Source organism: Siniperca chuatsi, linkage group LG3 (genome assembly GCF_020085105.1).
Source record: "Siniperca chuatsi isolate FFG_IHB_CAS linkage group LG3, ASM2008510v1, whole genome shotgun sequence".
NCBI classification, from domain to species: Eukaryota; Metazoa; Chordata; class Actinopteri; order Centrarchiformes; family Sinipercidae; genus Siniperca; species Siniperca chuatsi.
The window spans coordinates 5,505,436-5,525,073 of record NC_058044.1 but is presented as its reverse complement, the minus strand read 5'-3'; the positions used below and the strand labels follow the sequence as shown (position 1 = coordinate 5,525,073).

The following is a 19,638-nucleotide window of genomic DNA, read 5'->3' as shown; positions in this document are numbered from 1 at the left end:
CACAGACACCAGTTTTCATGCTGGTTGCTGCCAATACATATTATTGTCAGCTTGGCATCGCCCACTGAGCCTGCATCCACTGAAATAACACACTAGCTCCTGTAGAGATGGTTAGAGGGTGTACAACACCTGTGTGTCTGTGTGAATAGGTAAGGGGTCATCCAAGGTGAGCAGCAGCCTTCAAAGAACCGCAGACCCAGTAATTAGCACAGCAGGTTCCCGAAACATGGGGTTGGATTTGTGTTTGTGTGTTTATTATGTGTGTGTGTGTGTGTGTGTCAGCATCACTAGCATCACCTCTTTTGTTTTTCTCCTCTGTTTCCTTCCTCCTGCCTCCTCTCAATCCTTTCATCCCTCGCTTTTGCTTTCCTGCAACTCACAGCCGTCTGTGTCGCCATGGTGATTTATAGAAGTCAGGTGGTCTGACCCTGTGCTGGTTATGAGTTCCCTCAGACCTGCATGCATATGTGTGTCTGTGTGTATGTGTAGGCATGTATTACTCATGTTGTGGGGACATAAATATGACACATTGTGAAAACTTGGTTTAAGGTTAGGGTAAGGTTAGGTTTAGGTTAAGGTTAGGGTAAGTCTCCAGGAAATTAATGTAAGTCAATGTAATGTCCTCTGAAGTAATGTGTGTGTGTGTGTGTGTGACGTGCTGAACTTTTTTTCTGATAACTTAACTCATCATACAGACTTTCACTGGAAGGCGTTTTTGCAACTTTATATGTAGTAAAAAAAATACTCCAAATGCCTAATTGTAACAATGATTTATTCTAACAATGCTTGTAATACAGCTACCATGTAGGGCTGAAACAATTCCTCAAGTAACTCTATTACTAAAAATCATCGATTCAAATAATTTGCATCGAAGCTTCGTTTAATCCATATAACTATATACAGCGCACTGTGTTTCACACAGATGATTATTACTGTTGTACAATGTGATCAGAGACGGTTCAGAGCGTCTTTGGTATGATTTGACAGCGCAAGAGAAGGAAGAGAGAAAATAGCGAGGGGCGCAGAGAACATATTTAGCTATTGCAAAGTAGGTGTACGAGCACATGATTATAGAGAGGAACTGTTCCATTAACTTCCTAACTAAAGCAGGCAACACACATTTTCATTTTCCAAACAGTTCCTTTCAGCAATGAAGGAACACTGTAGCACATATGGTAAACTGGATATAAGGACAGATAAGTCTTCTGACTGCACAGATGACTGATGAATTGACTGAAACAATTAGAATTTGTTTTATTTTTAAGGAAACAAATGTTCATTTTATGAAAAAGATATTTTTAGAGAGGACACTGGTAATAAACTTTCAGATAGACAAAGAGTGAAAAACTGAGACAGACCCAAATGAAGCCATTCTCTTAAGTTTGGTAAATGACAGTCATTAGTCTGTCATTAACACTCGCCTCCAATGATTGCGATCTGCATGGTGTTATCTTGGGAACTGTTGACTGGCATGTGTTAATGTTTTGTGTGTGTGTGTGTGTGTGCGTGTGTGTGTGTACAAGTGCATGTTTGTGTACCTTTGTTCAGTGAACCGAAATTAGCATCTCAATTTAGAAAGCGTCTAGTCCCTGCTGAAAGTGATACTTGTCCCAACAGATACCACACTTTGTTCCTCTTGTTAAGATCATGAATATTAATGTGTCACCTTGTTATGTCTCAGCCAAATTATGGTGATGCCTTCCAATACAAAAATGCAGAAGACAGAACATTCTCAAACACTCATTCTAACAATTCAGGACTAATTGACCTCCCTACACAGAGATAGATGTTAGAGCAATGCAAAAAGAAAAGAAAAAGGCAGGGGGAAAGAAAAAATAAATCTAAAAGGCTAAAAAGGGGATAGATGTGTAAGGAAGGATGAAAGAATGATACAAAAGGAAGATCAATGAGGAAAGAAAGAGATGTAGAGTATGGAAAGGAGTGAACTGAGGATATAGGGAGTTTTGGAAGATAGTAGGAAGATAAGGAGGTGCAGAATTGAGTCTTGGACTCATATACAGTATAAGTGATTAAAAAGAGGACTTGAGACAACATTTGGACTTGACTGCTGTGAGACTTGATTTGCTTGAGACTTGATTGTTGTTGAGACCTGAAAAGTTTTTCTTTCAAGTCTCACATTTTGACTTTGATAAAATCCCAGAGCAATAAAAACAGGACAGCAGCAGGCAGACCTTGCATAGCCACAGACCATCAATATTGTATGAATAATACAGATAGGCCCAGCTGTACAAAATGTAGCAGTGATTAATTGATTTTTTTTAAATTGAATAATCAATTGCACTTTTATAATAGCTGAATTTACACATTATTTCTTTTCTTGGTTGAGCAGTGTTTTGTCTCCTCAACAACTTCTTAGACAAAAAAAAGTATTATTACTTGGGGAGTTAATTTGTTTATGATTTGAGAAGAGGTTGGTGAGAAAGGGAGCAGGATTGACAAATGAAAAATGAAGCGCGAGAGAGAGAGGTGGTCAACACTGTGGCCTCTAGTTTCACAGCAGTGTGGGCTCGCACTCAAACAATAAAAAAGATTTGACCACTAGTTCACTTTATCATTTCAAGCCCATTATAATAATCCTATAATATTCATAACACACCCACATCAAAATCGACACACCCAGCCCCACCACACTCTGCCACCGCAATAAAGACTGTCACTGCTAGTTTGCTGTTGTAAAACTAGAGGCTTATTTATCTGCTGTTGGTTACTACTGCTTACAGTCAAGATATACACAACACACACACACACACACACATCTGCTTTTTGCTTGGTGCAATTGACTGTCTCTCATCCTCTCACAATGCTTTCTGTTCCCTTACTTTCCTATCCTCTCCCTATATCTCCATCTCTCCCTCTCCTTCTCTCCCCTATTGTTTTTTCTATGTAGGTTCATCTTCATCATTTGTTCTCACAACCTTGCTCTATTTAGGTAGCCATGTCTTTGGCATTCAGCACAAAATGAAAGCAGAAAAATTAGCCGTGAAATATATTCACTGATACTTCCATGTTGCAGAATGATAGCAAAACATATATCAAGGCTGTTAATTGAACATATAGTAAACTTTAGTATGACTTTTTATTGTGTTGTGTTGTATGTATTGTGTTATATGGTAATTATAATATTTATTATGCATTTTTAGCTCTATCAGTAGTTGTATTGAGTAATTGGTGGTCAGTCTGTTCTTCTGGTTTTTGCTGTCAGTTACACAAACCTGGCAGTGCTGGAGGATGGAAATAGCATGTAGCAGTGGTCGTGGGCAGTAGAGGAAACCTACACACTTAACATTCATATCATATTACCACCATACTACATCACAGAAAGAAAGAGAGAGAGGGGAGAAAAAAAGAAGAGGAAGACGGAAAGCACAGAAAGTCGCACCAGATGGTCTAAAGGAAGACTCTGTGTGCATGTGTGTGTCTTTTTCTGTCTTACAAGCAGGCTTCTGTCTGTAATTGCACACTGAGTATTTCCCTGCTACCTCCATTCCTCGTATCTCGCCATCACTTCTAAAAGACACCTGAGTTGGCAGCTGTTACTAAACCAGTAGAACTTAATCTGTCCCTTTCCATGTCTTCAGTCCTCCCTATTGCTGCAGTTTATCTACCTCAGTCTATTACCAGGAGGTGATGGACTGCTACATTAACTCATAGTACACTGATAATGTCACCACAATCATGGATCTCCCTTTGACGTGTGGGCATGTGTGTGCACACAGTTTTGGGCTTGTAGTGTCAAATGTGTTCGATCTTAAGTGGCATCTTCTTATACAAATGGGTTGATAACATATTATTAAACCAAGTTGTGGTCTTGTTGGAGGAATGGCAACTAACTAAGACTTAATCAGTTAACACCTTTTTACAGAATGGATCCTTAATCAAGATATTGAGTGATGAACTGATGATGTAATTGGCCTAAATGTGTGTTATTCACAATACAAATGCACATGCACAAACCCAAACACAGAATGCACATATGCACACACAACAGAGGCTTCCTAATATTTTTGTCAGTGCTGGTTGCCACAGCAACAGGGCAGAGCCTGTCTTAAGGAATCCTATGGCAGCTATGCACTGGCCATCTGGGAGAGAAGTAGAGTGGGAGACAGACAGAAAGAGAAGTCAGAGATTTGAGGAGGTGGAAAGTTGAGTAATTCTTAAAATATATATTACTAAAACTTTATCATTTATTTAATCAGGTAGTCTTTCTGAGGACCTGTTACAGTTAGGAAACCCAGCAAAACAGTTTGAGGCTTGGTAGCAGGATGGCTCTTCCTCCTGGATTTAAAGAACCAGTTTCAGGACTCCAGAATGATTAAATGACAGAATTCTCACCACCTGTATGGCTGCTGGCATGTAGCTGATACCTGACCTTCCAATAATGGGAAATGGTATGCTCTTCTGTGAAGCACCGTATTATTTTACATTAATTTTAAATTACAATATGTAGCAAGAATAAACTGGTTCATGTAAAAATCCTTCTAACTAGTCAAGCATATTTCCAAATCCAAATCCAGATTGTTGGCACACACTGTAAAATGCAGCATAGAGGCTGATAGAGGCTTGTCTCGCTAATGCATAGACACTGGCTTGGGTATATGTGTTTGTGAGACAGTTAAAAATGATGAGTCGAAATGATTTTGCATTTAGGAGTTCCAGTTTCTTTCTATATTATTATTTCACTCCAGACCCTCTTCTGCGTCGTCTTCTGAAACCTTTTCAACTTGCACAGATTTTACCACAATGTACTATGTCTAGAGCGTGCCCACGTCTATTTGCATCCATTCAAATCTTTTCATTTGTACATGTATGCAATAACACTGCCTCTAAATTTGCTTTGCATTCGGTCTATGCCCTACCCTAGTTCCAGACCTCTGAATCTCTGCCCACATTTCTGATTTGTTCAGTGATTCAAATAGATCTGGTGCTGTGCCCACTGACAGCTGTCTTCACTGGGTAGAGGAACAACTGACAAATCAGAGATTAGTTTGCGGGATTAAGAATGGGGGCGTCATCTTCCTACACACATGACGCTAGCAAACTACCTGGCAACATTCATGAAAAATAGTGTCAGCAAAATAGCAACAAGAGTGGATAAGATAGACCTAACTGAATAAGCTTTTGTAAGTGGATATTTAGAAATAGCAACTCAACGTATTTCTCTGATCAATGTGAAAAACATTAAGTTAACTGCTGGTCGAAAACGCCTACCTCAGCTTTAGTGCCAACATTGGCAGGACGGACACTTTCCTCGCTGCTGATTGGTCAGGGCAAAACAAAACAAAATCACCCTCCCTCCCGACAAGAAATTGGCTAACATGAACATGATGTCAGGCTGAATGTATGAAATGAAACAAAACAGCATTTTAGTCTGTATCTGAGCACTTTATCAGTCCAAATTTCTCATTGTCATGAGATTATGCTAATAATGAAGTGCCTGTGTCCTTGTTTGTTGGATGTACTACGTTTTTATATGTAATGAATCATGATCTATGTACAATATCTATCTATGTAATATGTAGTCTTTTATTGTTAGTTAGGCGTCATGCAGTTATTATGTAACATTTCATTCATTCATCTTCCCCTGATTATATAATTGTTCAGGGAAGTATATTTCAGATAGCTAACTAGTTAGCATTAGCAACCCCATTTGTTGTATTCTTGTTTTTTCTACTGGAAACTCACTGTAGGGCATTTGTGGCAGGTGAAGGACATTGCACATTCAAATATAAGAACAAAATGCTGACGAATGTATCAAGGCTTCACAGACCTTCTGTAGGGGATGCAGTTCGCCGTAGCACACAGTCAGCATTAGCCAGACTAGGCAGAGGCTGCCAATCTTGTGAGCGATGGTCTCATTTGTTAATAGCAATTATACTAATGTTGAGTTAATGTGTTAATGATTCATAGTTTAAAAGCTTCATATCACACCTTTAACAAAACATCAGTTTCAGTCTAATTAAGAGTGATGACAAAAGTCAGAAATGACTGTTTGAAAGCCCAGAAGGCAGTAGGCTGGTGAGCAATGAGAGATTCATACATAGAACAAGTAATATCTCATATTATCACTGTCATCCTGACAATTATCCACATAATCTTTACCATCCACTTCTGAGTGTGTGTGTGTGTGTGTCTGTGTGCACTCTTCTGACCTGACAGCTTAGGGAAAAGAGGAGCTGACATGAGACGCTGTGAAGCATTACCGTGTGATATCCCTTGACTTTTACTACTGCTGTCCAACACACACACACATACACACACTATCACCCCCACACACACTCCATCCTCCCTTTATCCAGTCAGCTGTACTGGATCGAAGAACCCCTGATGGAAAATTCCTGGAAAGAAAAAGACCCGTCAGCCTCTCTGAACATTTTACAATGATGGAGGAGAAGACAGAGGGAGGAGAAAGAGGAGGGGGGTAAAAAGAGTCAGTAACTGAAAGATAGATGGCAATGTGAGAACAGTTTGAGGTGAGATAAATGTGTAAAGTAAGAACAAAAGAACAAAAAAAGGGAAGACTAAAGCAGTAAATGTTAGAATAAATGGCTGTATGTTCAATGTGCTGAGAGCAGCACAATCTAAACTTTTAGGCAAGCTGTTGCTTTTCAAACAAAGCAAATAAATTACCAGGTAAAGTTTCATGCTCACCAAGCAATCCAGAGGTGACATCATTCCTTTTGCAAAACACAGAAGAAAAGAAACCCATGGAATTACTAACAAATTCCCATGGTTATACCAGTTCATGACTGGTTTACACCACTTCAAACATGCTTAGAAACTGTTTGAACTAGTTTGTCATTGCTTTCAATTAGTTTAAAGGAATAGTTCAACATTTTGAGAAATACTTCTACTACGTCAATTTCATGTTTGTGTATTAAGTAGTAGTGGTTAGCCTAGCTTAGCATAAAGATGGGGCTGAAGCCTACAATTTTTAAAATGAAAACATCTGGGAATGTGGAGTTAGAGAGAAGTGAGCTTTCCAGACCTCTGTAGCCCGCTCCTCAGCTCTGCTTGAGGCTACATTAGCTGTTACTAGCATAACACACCCAAGTCTCCAACTGAACTGTTGCAGGTCAAATTGCATTGTGGGTAATGTAAGGTTTTGACAAGGAAGAAGACTGCATGGGATATATAAGACAATATCTTTGGTTCTGCTGCAACAATGTTGATCCTTTTTTAAAAACTTGTGTAATGCTAAATTGGTGAAGTAAGAGGCTCGATGGTACCAAACCTGGTCACATCACACTGACGACAAGAATTCAGGAAGCTGCTCCCAGTCACTGCTCCCGGCTGTTATTCACCAAAAAAATTGTTCCAGCACATGACTCTCCCTAAAATCACAAATTGCGTTTTTTGCATTTCTGTTTCAGTTTGGGTTAAACAAACAAGATCTAACATGTTAATTAGTTAGCTTGGTCAATATATTTTTGAACTTTGGACATAGCCAGGCTAGCTATTCCCTCTACATCCAGTCTTTATGCCAAGCTAAGCTAAACACCTCCTGACTCCAGCTCTCTACTTAACACATAGACACGAGAGTGGTATCAATCTGCTTAGCTCACACATGGAAAGCATATTTCCTAAAAAGTTGAACTAATACTTTCAAACTAGTCTAAACTTGCTCAATAGTTGTTGAAAGAACGTAGGAGAGCATTTCATTTGTTTCCAAGATATTTTAACTGATCTGCTATTTGAAACTTCACACCAGAATCGGAGGTTTCTGTTCAAAGTTCCGTTTATTCTTCCGTGGCTGATCATCATATTTTCTAAATGCAATGTCTCTATCTTAACTCACAAATAGATCTCCTCCTGTATCATTAGCAGTGGTAGAAAAATGTATGCAGACAGTGATGCCCTCGTGACATGATGTCTTACTTAAGGACACCAAAGCCCCAAACCAGAATATCTTCCCCCTATCCCCTTCTCTCTTCATCTTTCTGTCTCTCTCTATCCTTCTCCCCTATCTTTGTGACTATTTACTTCATTTGATAGAATTGATTGGTTACCATGGAAACCGGCGGTCGTTTGCCTCCTGCATGTCTCTTTGGATATAAAAAAACAAGAGAGGGAAGGCGAGGGAGAGAAAAGGCAGAGAGACATTGAGAAAGGGTTAGAAAGAGTGACGCCATGCAGTGAGGTATTAAGAATTAATTTAGCCCCCGCTGCCACACACTTTCAGCCTCCCAGTTCTTTCCAGCTCTGTCACGCTGATGCTTTCGGCACATCCAACGCTTTTGGGTAATGGTCTCCAGTGCCACTGAATTTTATCTGGCCTTTTAAAATCCTGGATTTGTTTCCTGCCAGTTGTAGCTGATCTGCTCCTGTAGCTTTGGATCAAACTGTTGTACTCTTGTACCTTTACTCTGCAGGTGTGACCCTTGGGTTGCCAAGAAAATCACGGCATGCCAAAATGAATGTAAAATGTTTTAGCCCTGAAATTAGTCGATTTAATCAGTTAGTCTATCGTCAGAAGATTATTTAACAATTGCTTAAGCAGTTTATTAATCAAAAATGCCTCTATTTTTGGGGTTTGGAGTGTTGGTCGAACAAAGTTAGCAATTCTAAGAGAGCAACTTGGGCGTTCAGAGCTTGTAATGGCCATTTTTCAATTTTGAAAGTTTGACGACATATAGTGCAAGTAATTGTGTTGTATGTTACTTATGTAAAACCTTTAACACCTTTCTTACTCTCATATTTTCATTAATATTGATTTTTATTGGAGAGTTTATGTGTCCCGACATTGCTTAAATGTTCTTTTAGAAGCTTTTCACCTTGCCAATGACAAAAAATCTATTAGGAGAAACCCTAAATACTATACTTCTGGACACAAAGCTATCAGTCAAACTGTACTTCCAACTATTTAATGGAGCTGCTCAGTGGCCCACATTGAAATACTGTAAGTGTTCCCGGCAGCTTCCAGTGTGAGTGACAGCGGCTGTATGAATGTGAAGCAGAGCATGCTGAAAAACAGCCCCCTACTTCGGAATCGCTCCGTGGTAAAAAAAAAAAAAAAAATGAAAAGAAGGTTAAAAAATTCCGGAGGTGAAACAGTTCTATAAAACAATTTCTGAGTTAATCTTCTTCGAACACCCTGTCTGTAATAGAGCTTTGTGCTTTGAATTCCACCTCATTCTCCATCCAGTTGCAGTGTTGATGTGCAGTATGTGTGCATGTGTCTGTGTGAGCCTCCTCCAAGGCACCTACACTAATTGACTCATTTTTCAGAGGTGGAGAGAGACAGACAGACACTTGCACATTGTTAAAGGCAGCTCCTGTATAGGCAGCATGCACGAGAAGCTAAACAGAAAAGCTGGGCAATCTGGAAACTCACAGAGGCTGTTTTTAAAGAATGCATTTGGCAGTGGAAGTAGCCCCACAATGATGCTTATAGCATTAGCCCAAAGGCTGTCATCATTCCTTAGAGTGGAAAAATAAGAAAGTGCTGACCTGCAGTTTTATCCAGCCATGCTATTTACATTAAAGCCTGGAAAGGCTGCGCTTTTTCTGTGGTGTGTTCACAGGCGCTGCCTGGAGGGTCTCACCACGAGCTCAGTGACACCTGCAAATGATATCTCTCTTCTCATTAGGAAGGGCTAGCTACAGAAAATAGCTGAAGTGGCAAACGTGTTTGTGTGAATGTGTGTGTGTGTTAGCCTGTAGTATGCGCCTGCCTGTGGAATGATGACATCTTTTGAATATTTGTGGAATTTGTAAGTGGACCTAAAATTGATTTTATTACATAGGTCTAAATGAGGACTTTGACCTTTCATCTTTCTTACAGTCACTTTCCTAGTCCTAACATGTCACAACCTTATGAGGTGTTTATCATTCCCAAAGTTTTTCCTCGTAAATTCCCTAAATATTCCCAAATTGGCTTCCCTTTTGTAGTTACTATGTATGGTTATTGCTTGATTGCATTTTTAATACTGGCATTATGTGAGTGACCATTATTGATTTAAATGCTGTATTTTAATGTTGGTTTTCTAGTATGGGTTTTCATTGTTTATACCATCTCAGCCTGTGAGAGAACCTGTTTTTGCATTTCCTGTATTGCATTTATTATGGTATGCCCCTAGAGGCCAAAAATAATGTTGCATACTCTTACCTGTGCATACCTGTGGCGACTGCAACTATAAATACTTTGTTTGTTTCTGTGTGTCACTACACCCTGAAGAAGGTGTAAGCCGACGTGCGTTTGTTTTTAAAGTTCCTAGCCCATTTAAATAAAGGTCTTTTACATTTTTCAGACCTCCTTTTGTGCCTGGACCTGGATCATTTATGCCATTTTTCCTTTGAAGTATTCCCTTCCATGAGCACCGGTGGTTTGAGGGACACCAGTAGTGTTCCTGGTACCGCTCTCTCTAGGACATAAACAGTTTTCCATAGAAAAAATTCCATAGATTCCTGCCTCACTATTATCCTGCTATTCCAGTTCCTACAGGTACAAATTATATTGATGTTTTGTACACACTGATTGTGATACTTCTGTGCATATGATTTCAAACTTTTGTACAGTTTTCCACATTAGTAAGGTAAATGAAAGATTGCAGCATGCGCACGTATATACAGTAGGTGTGCGATGTTTGAGTGTGCATGTGTTTCACTGCTGTTGCTTGCATGTGCATCCCACTGTGTATTTAATAGTCAGAACCATGCAGCCAGTGCTTTTATAAGCAATATTTAAAAGGTATTACCCAATTAAAAATGGATCCTACAATGTATTAATCGTTGTGTGTAATGTTTGTTTGGCAGTACAGTCTGTGAGGTCGGATAAATGAGTATTAGAAGACAAAGCTTGCCTTTTTACGTCTTCTTCACAGCTATTAGCCTGTGGGACATCAATATTAAACATGCCTCCCTGCAGTGCTGAATATTTCTCTTTAAATGATCCCCATCGGCTGACACGCATTGATTTAATGTTTGATTTAATGTGAGACTTCATGTACATAAGTAAGGATGTGTGTGTGTGTGTGTGTGTGTGTGTGTGAGCGTGTGAATGTGTGTCATGTGTGCTCATGTGTGGGTGGGTGAGTGTGAGCGTTTATGTTTTTGAACATGTCGGTCTGTTTGCACGTCCATATCTGCGTGTGTGTACTTTTCTGCTCGTGTGTGTTCACGAGTGGGTGTTTGTGTGCATCTGTGCGAGGGTCTGTCTGTGTGTTTATGTGTATGCATGTGTTTTGCCCACTCACAGCCTATCTTTATCCCTGCTGTGATATCTACAGTAGCCATGTTTTTCTAGGAGGGTTCAGGCAGGGCCAAGAGAAACATGTTGAAAATTGAATCTTTTCTGGGAATTCTGTCTGTTCAAACCTGCGGTGTACTACGCTCAGAAAAGAACAGGTTCCCCACTTTTTGTCTCTAATTTCTTGCCCATCCTGTGTTGTAGGCTGCTGGGGGAGCATTTCAGCATCCTGTGCTGTATAGCCTCAGGGAGGGATTGGACCTCCTGGGCCATTACAGCACATTCTCCTTTACATGCTTGTTAGCCAAGCAGTGCGTTCACTCCCTCAACACACAGAAAATGCATATTGAATCACTCTGTCACACTCTGCTGCTTTGTTTCTGTTGTTTTTCTCTGGCATGCAGCTTGGTTTTGCATGTTCTGCTCGCTCTGTTAACCTTTCCTCTAAACAAGTGTTGTTCATGCCGTGGTACTCTGAAAACATTTGGCATCACCACAGATATTGTCTGACGTTTGTTCTGCAGCATTTCTCTTGTCATTCTGAGTAGTCAGAGTAAAATGGGATCTTCCTCATAGGAACCACTGAATATGTAGGGTTTCAGTGCCTTGCTCAAGGACACACTGGCCGTAGATGGTAGTAGAATTCACTTCTGTGAAATATAGCTAGCATCTATTAGAGCTGGTTTAGCTTTATAATTTGGATTTCTTTGGGGGTGTATGTGTGAGTGTCGGGGGAGTAATTGCTAGTTTAATAGTGTACACATTGTAAACACATTATATTTTTCATTGCTACTACAAACAAGACATCTTCTGTTATAACTGCTCTTAAGGCCTGCACTTTAACAGCAGCATTTAGACAGTAGTGGTCTAAGAAAAATCATGGCAGGCCCTAAAAGTCTAAGCCGTACTCTAAAACTATGACATTTTGTGACTGAATTGGACCCTGCAGGGTTCACCTTTCGTTGCTCTAGTTTTGTTACAGTCACTGCAGTTTTACAATAACGATAACTTTGAGGCAATGTCATAAAGTTTTTGTAAGTACTGGTAAGGAAGAGGCCTGCAGGAGTGATTTGACCCTGTGGAGTAACAACAGAAAATGAACTGTGGAGTGTCACATTTTGACCATATGCAGCCTTTACAGTTAAAAAGATACACAAACTATGATATTAGCCATTATTTGGAGTTCCTCCTGCACTTGTCACTTACCTTAATGAGCTGTAGCACTAAAGCAGCACTGCAGTTTTTCAGTGGGTCTGTTATTGTTCATTCTTACCACTTTCTGTCATCATTATTGAATTTAGGCATGAGAGTCTCAGTCAAACCCACACCTATTTATCATCATTCATCACTGAGATAATTATGAATTAATGAATTAAGAAATTATGAATGAAAAGTCACTGCTTCTTGTGTCCTGTTTTTGAGCTGTTCTCCTTAACAGTCAGTGCGTCTACGTGGTTCGAGCGTGTGAGTATTATGGTGATCTTGCTGAACTGCGTGACCCTGGGAATGTACCAGCCCTGTGAGAACATCGACTGCTCCTCAGACCGATGCCAGATACTACAGGTACACGCAAACACACACACACATACAAGCACACACAAACACACGTTTTGTGATCATACTTTTGCCATTGTTACTCCTCAGATTTCAAGCAGCCTCCCACAAAATGTCTCAGAAGCCAAATCTGTGTACATTTTAAAAACAGTATCTTAAACCTCAATTATTTGGGGGATTTCTCTTGATGGTCATAACTATATTTTGTGGTTTGTGCAGTTTTGTATTGATGTTTTTACACACGCTAGTGCCATCTAGGGATTGCAATGTCAGTCTGTTGGTCCACCACTTTGGTCCAGTGTGTGGAATATCTCAACAGCTATAGGTTGGATTGCCATGAAATTGGTCCGCAGACGATGAGTCCTAATGAATTTGCTAATCCCCTGACTCTTTGTCTTTTGGTCTACATCAGAATGTCACAATTACTCTGGCATTTAATTCACCTCATTTGCCAAGGATCCAAAACAAACTTTGGACCTTAACGTTTATTTATCTTACAGTTTGGCTTTCTTTACAATGAGCATTACAGCTTCACAGAGCCTCTAGCCGGCTGAAGACTTCTGTTTTTCTCTGCTCTGAAGCACTTTGTAACTATTGTTTTTAACAGTGCTCTATAAACTAATTGATCAGAGGCTCTACATACATACGTTCATGCTGTAGAAAAGCACTTACACACTTACAAACAAGCATTAGCACATCTGCACACATGCACACTTATACTCAGCCATACATATTTTATATATAACCCCCACAAAAGCAGACATACTGAATTCACGTAAGTATACAAAGACTGCAGTGTACAACAACATAGAACAGACACATACTTGAATACACAAATGCTAATACAGATATACATGCCGTCACATTCCTAGAAGCAGAGAGAAAAGAGTGTGCTTCTAGGAAGTGTGCACATGTATCTATTTATTGCTACATACTTGTGTTGATACATTAAGAACACACTAATTCACATGCACACACACCCTCCCTTGTCTTTCTGTATTTCTTCCTCTCAATCCTTCCTCGTCTCGCTCTCCCCTCGCGCTCTCCCTCCCATGCTGGGGCTTGTAACTCCTCGCAGTGACTCACTGCTAGCATGTGGTCTTTATGGTGCAGCGAGCACGATTTTCAGCAGCTTTCCTCGTCATCTGGCAAGGCGCAGAATCCCTTCTCACTTATGTCAAAGGTGGCCTGAGTGGGTGTAACATCTGTGCGCAAGCATTTGTACGTATGTCTTCAGTCTGTCGGTGTGAAGCGCTTGTTGAATCACCCCGGCATCCTGTTTTTCACATTCTCACACAAACACACACAAGGCACCACACTCATCATATAATAGCCAACACGCAGTAGATTGATTTGGCTTACTGGGGAAGGTGGCTGGTGAGTTGGACCTAATAGAATTTCTCCTCCAAGTATCTATAGACCCTGTTCAATATCAGCATGGATTTAGTAGGCTACAGCGCCACAGTCAATACACTCCTCTCAGAAAATCTGTTGTTCAATACCACAATTTCAATGGTGCCTCACCAACACAATCTATAAGCTCTAACAAATGTGGACTTAAAGACCTCTGGAAGCTTAGCTAGTTATTTAGTCAGCTAGTATATGCTTGTAGATGGATGTATGAGTGGATGAAATGGGAAAAGATGGTTTGGATGATAACTAAAGTTCAGATTCTCTACAATTTTTGCATCTTAGTTTGTTCTGTAAGAGTCAGAGGCAACTAAAATTGGAGGCTTTATCCATTTCTAATACTTATTGGATGTGTGTTGAAACATCTTCCAGACCAAACAGAAATTCCATTTGCATTTAACTTCCTTCTAGCTTACGTATGGCCTGAATGGGTGAGAATCTTCATAGACATCACAGGTTGTTGTGTAGAAACAGCAGTGTTTTCATCTTACTGAAAAGGAAATATAAGAGAATCAATAACAAGTCCTCAGAAAGAGAACTGCATACAAATATCGTCCTTCATCACAAATTACAAGTAAAAAGTACAAATGAGTGCTTGAGCTTGGACACAAATCTACCAAGGCTGATGCACTTGTTCTAAAGTGTTTTTTTTAATAGCAGCATTCTTTGATCTGATCACTTGCTGAGTTGGATTGAAAAACACTTTGAAGATGTGAAAGGTTTGGAACCTTCAGAGCTAAATGATTTTCAACAGCAGGGAAAGCAGTAACTGATAACCATCAGATTCGTATCTGAGAAAAAGTAAACTATTTCAGCAATTAATAAAAAGCCTTTATAATGACATAGAGGCATTACTGAAATAGTATTGTGCATTTTGAATAGACTTTTAAGTTTGTTTTTCAACTGTAAAGTGCCTTGCTCAGTACATATCTTGGTTACAAGTCTTAAAAAAACAAATGTAACATATGCCTATTAAACATTTTTAGCCATGCTAGTGGCATGGCTCTAGGGATGGCAATGTTCAGACTGAACATACTGGTCAAAATTCTAATTGGTCTGGTCCAATACTTTGGTTTTGACCAATTACCTGCAGAACTAATGACATTCCCATCAGCCTCAGCTCTACTTTGTGTTTAGTGCTAATTAGCAAATGTTAGCATGCTAACACACTAAACTAAGATGGTGAACATGGTAAACATTATACCTGCTAAACATCAGCAAGTTAGCATTGTCATTGTGAGCATGTTAGCCTGATGACATTGGCATTCAGCTCAAAGTGCTAGCATGGCTGTAGATTAGTGTTGTTTGTTTATGGGATGAGTTTATGAAAAAAATGACCGATATATCGTTATAAGATGTTTTCAAATCTTTAGTATCAGCCTCAAAAATGAACTAAGAATCGGGCTATACTTGTAACACACAATAAAATACACTCACATATACACTCACAGTTTTCTACCAGGCAAAGTACGAAAAGATTGAAAGCTAAGAACAAAAACAAATAGAGACAGATAGAAAGGAAGTGCCAAACAAGAAAAAAGCTTTGAGAGGTGGATAACAACAGATGTTTAGAGACAAAGAGATGTAAAAGGGAAAAAAGAGACAAGATGATGGGCAGAAAAATCTAAATAGAGTGAGAGATGTAAGAAAGAGGACTGTGGAAATGTCACAAGAGAAATGTTTTTTGACATTTGGTGGAGTTTTCATCTCCCTTGGTCCAGCAAACTTTACAAAAGGTAGCATCTCGTCCATATTTCCGGTTCGACAAATGTCAAGGTTGCTAACTTTGACCATTCCTCCACATTAGTAGGCCAGTCTGGCATCTCTGCACTCCTCCAAGACTGCTGAGTAGGATGCTTCTTTTCAGCAGTGAGCTAGTGACAAAACAAAGATTCGCATTAATGGTTCAGATTCAGATCATGTTGCCTACAGTACTTCCCTCTGAAAATCAAATTACAGGCAACGCCAAGTGCGTCAGTTCATCTCTAATCCCCCTGTATACACAGAAAAGAACACCAGCTAATCTAGGCTTTTTGCTCACAACAGCAATAACATGCATTAGCAAGCTGAGATCTTTGATTTATTTGGATTTTTTTTCTCTCTTGTTTTAATTAGATGCTTGATTAAAGCTGCAAGTGAGGTGGGGGATGTCAATGTGGGGCTTATCTCTGATTACTGCTCAAACAAATTATTTTCCACCGTTTAGGGCAAACTGATCAACTGGTGAAAAGGGGGAGGGTGGGTGTGGTAAGGAAGGAGGAGAAAAAAAAAGGTTTTATAGAGAGAATGGGGTTAGGAAAGAGAGATGGATATATTAAATTGCAATGGAAAGAGAGGAGAAAGAAGATACATAAAACAGTTGTGGGAAGAGAGATGGAGGTAAGAGATTGGCAGGGAGTGTGGAAGGAAAGAGGGAGGACGATGATTGAGAGAAGCCTGGGAGGGAGACAGGGCTAGGAAAGAAGGGGAGGACACTGAAACCTGTCTTGGTTCAGTATTCCTTTTATAAGTATCCTGGTGCCAGATTCACTACAACCTGGATTTGTGTTGGAAACACTCCTTAGTGATCACCCACCTCATCCCCAAGGTGCCATTGGGTTGATGTCTTGGATACTGAGCTAAAGTCGTTGGGTTAATCCGAATCTCTAGCTTCTGGACTTGCTGACCTTTGGTAACTGGTGCTGACTGGATTTTGTTGTTTAGGGAAGAAGACAAGACTAAGCTAAGCTAAGAGGAGCCATACATGCCCTCTTTGTGACCTTGTTTATTGTATATCTAGACTAGTGGGAAAGGGATTAGCAAGCAAAAACCTAGGTAGCCACTGTTGTGTAGAGTGTTGCTTCCTGGCGGAGACTGACCAGAGAGTTAATTTATTCATCACAGACATAATGTCTAACAGGAAGCTGGTCAGTGAGGAGATACAAAATGAGACAGGACTTAAGACCTCAATAGTTGCCATGGATATGACCAATGCCAAGATCTTGACCTTATAATCTATCTCAGAGTATTTTTCTGAATGAGTCTGAATGGAATCACATTTGCAATTTGTGTGCAATATCAAGCATCACTATATAAACTGACTGAAAAAATTTATATATCTGTTTTTTTAAAGATTTGTTTAAAGGAGCAGTGTGTAGGATTTATTGGCGTATAGCGGTGAAATTTCAGTTTCCAACCATTTGAATACCGCTCGCCTCACCCTCCCCTTCTAAGCGTGTAGGAGAAATTATGGTGGCTGCGAAAAATGCAAAAGGCCTTATCTAGAGCCTGTGTTTGGTTTGTCCGTTCTGGGCTACTGTAAAAACATAGCAGTGGAACATGGCAAGGGGACCCACTTCCTCTGTAGATATAAAGGGCTTATTATAATTGAATGAAAACACAATAATTCTTATTTTCAGGTGAGTATACACTAATGAGAACAGACTTATGAATATTATCCCCATATTCTGCAATTAAAGCTCCTTAAATATTACACACTCGTCCTTTAAATTAATATTTGTGTTGTGTATCTAAATGGTGTCCAACTTATTAGTTAGATTATGGACAATCTTACAAGCAAAATCTCATGAACTCTGACCTGAGACTCTCTGGAAGTCTGCAGGAAGTGCCTTGAGGCTCCTTACAAACTTGATAAATTGTGGATTTGGACAGCCCTTGTCACTCCAGACTTCACAAGTATGGACCTATTAAGTTTGCAAGTCTGGAAGTGTGGGGAAGTCCAGACATTTAGATATAGCCATGTTCATATTACTGGAACAGTTCTGAGATTATCTAGAGCGCACATCGTGGCATTGGGCCTAAATGCTCATTTGATAAAGATGAGTCAAGTAAACAACATTTCCCCCATGCTACTGTATGTTGTTGACAGCAGGCCGGATGGACCCACTGACTCCAAATTTTGACTCTGCCGTCAGTGTGTTGCTACAGATTCATAGCACCAGGTGGTGTTTTTCTACTTGCTGCTGCAGCCCAGTCATAACCCTTCAATTTCATGATTTGTGTGACAGAATTTTGAATTTTATTTTTGCAATGTCTTCTTGTGCACTCATGTCAGTGAGTTGTGAACTGTTCCCTCAACAAGTGATTTTCCTTTCTCAGACAATAAATAATAATACATGGTAAACCTATACAGTAATTTAATCAGAAAAATACTTATGTTTAGTAGAATTTCATTTATTTTTGTTGTGACCCCTTACACTCATCTCGCAACCTCTCGTGGAGTCTTAACCTTCAGATTGGGAACCACAGTTTTACCCTTTCCTAGTCAACTAGTAACTGAAACTGAAACGGTTGCGTCACCCAAATTATAAAATAAATGTTTTCCACTTCCCTCCACTCGTTTTAAGCCAGTTAGTTTCACTTTTACCTGCTAAGGTTTATAGATGTCCATCTCTGATATTTCTGTCTCCACCTCTGATGGAGATAAATGGATGTTTGTTTGTGGTGCCCAAAGCACTGAGAAATGACATTCTCTTCCTTTTTCCATTCTTGACACATTGTCTCTTTCTCTCCTTATGTCATTCTGGCAGGCTTTTGATGCATTCATCTACATCTTCTTTGCTCTGGAGATGGTTATTAAGATGGTCGCCCTGGGAATCTTTGGTCGACGCTGTTACCTCGGGGACACGTGGAATCGACTGGATTTCTTTATCGTCATGGCAGGGTGAGGACCTCCTGTTCCCTTTATTTTATACCTTTTGTATGTCAGAGGACTCACGTGAGTGTGAACAGTAAAAGGTTTCGCTCCAAACAGGCATCTTGCAATACTGATTGATTTAGAGCACAAAATGAAAACAATTCACAGTCTAAATTAAAGCATAATGGGTAAACACCATATTTATAAAACTCTTATGTAGTTTAAATAGGAACTAGGAATAGGAACTGAAGATCATTCACCCCAGTAATGGGTTTTCCTATTCATAAGTCTATTATTAGTGTTTCTGTATGTTGAAACTACAGCTTCCATATAAAGCACGTTTGAATTAGTTAAAAGTTCCAATGTTTAATTATGATTTATCATGCGTCTATTTAAAGGCCAGGCTCCAAATCCCATTTTTCTGCTCGGCTTTCTTTGTCTTCCCGACGGTTCATGATCCATTGTGCTACCATGCATGGCCAATCATGTCGGTGTTAAATATGTAACATGACATCAAATATTAACATGTTTATGGTCACCGGCATTCACCTGGGACATGGCTGACAATAACACAGCGATAATGTAATTCAGCTGAGCTAATCACCGTAATGTAATTTAATGAATGAACTGAAATTACCCTGTCATAAAGTTTGCACATGGTCTTACTGTTACTGCTGACTTAAAGGAGCTGTAAGCGTCATTCACTGCCACTAAATGTCGCACTAGAGCACCAGCATCTCAGACCAAAACAAATGGGCGCTACGGCCCACCAGACTCTATTGAGAAAAGCAGTAATTTCCCATTGCGGATCATCGTAAAATGCACTTCATTG

General features: G+C 39.7%; 1 protein-coding gene across 4 annotated transcripts in view; it reads left to right on the top strand.

Moving 5' to 3' along the window:
• LOC122872873 (voltage-dependent T-type calcium channel subunit alpha-1I-like) overlaps nucleotides 1-19,638 on the top strand; it is a 216,761-nt gene that overhangs the window by 62,510 nt on the left and 134,613 nt on the right. For all 4 annotated transcript variants that reach the window (XM_044188930.1, XM_044188929.1, XM_044188931.1 and 1 more), the window contains exons 3-4: nucleotides 12,658-12,769; nucleotides 18,700-18,833. In XM_044188930.1, the coding sequence (XP_044044865.1) occupies nucleotides 12,658-12,769; nucleotides 18,700-18,833 (246 nt within the window). The remainder of the gene's footprint in view (nucleotides 1-12,657; nucleotides 12,770-18,699; nucleotides 18,834-19,638) is intronic.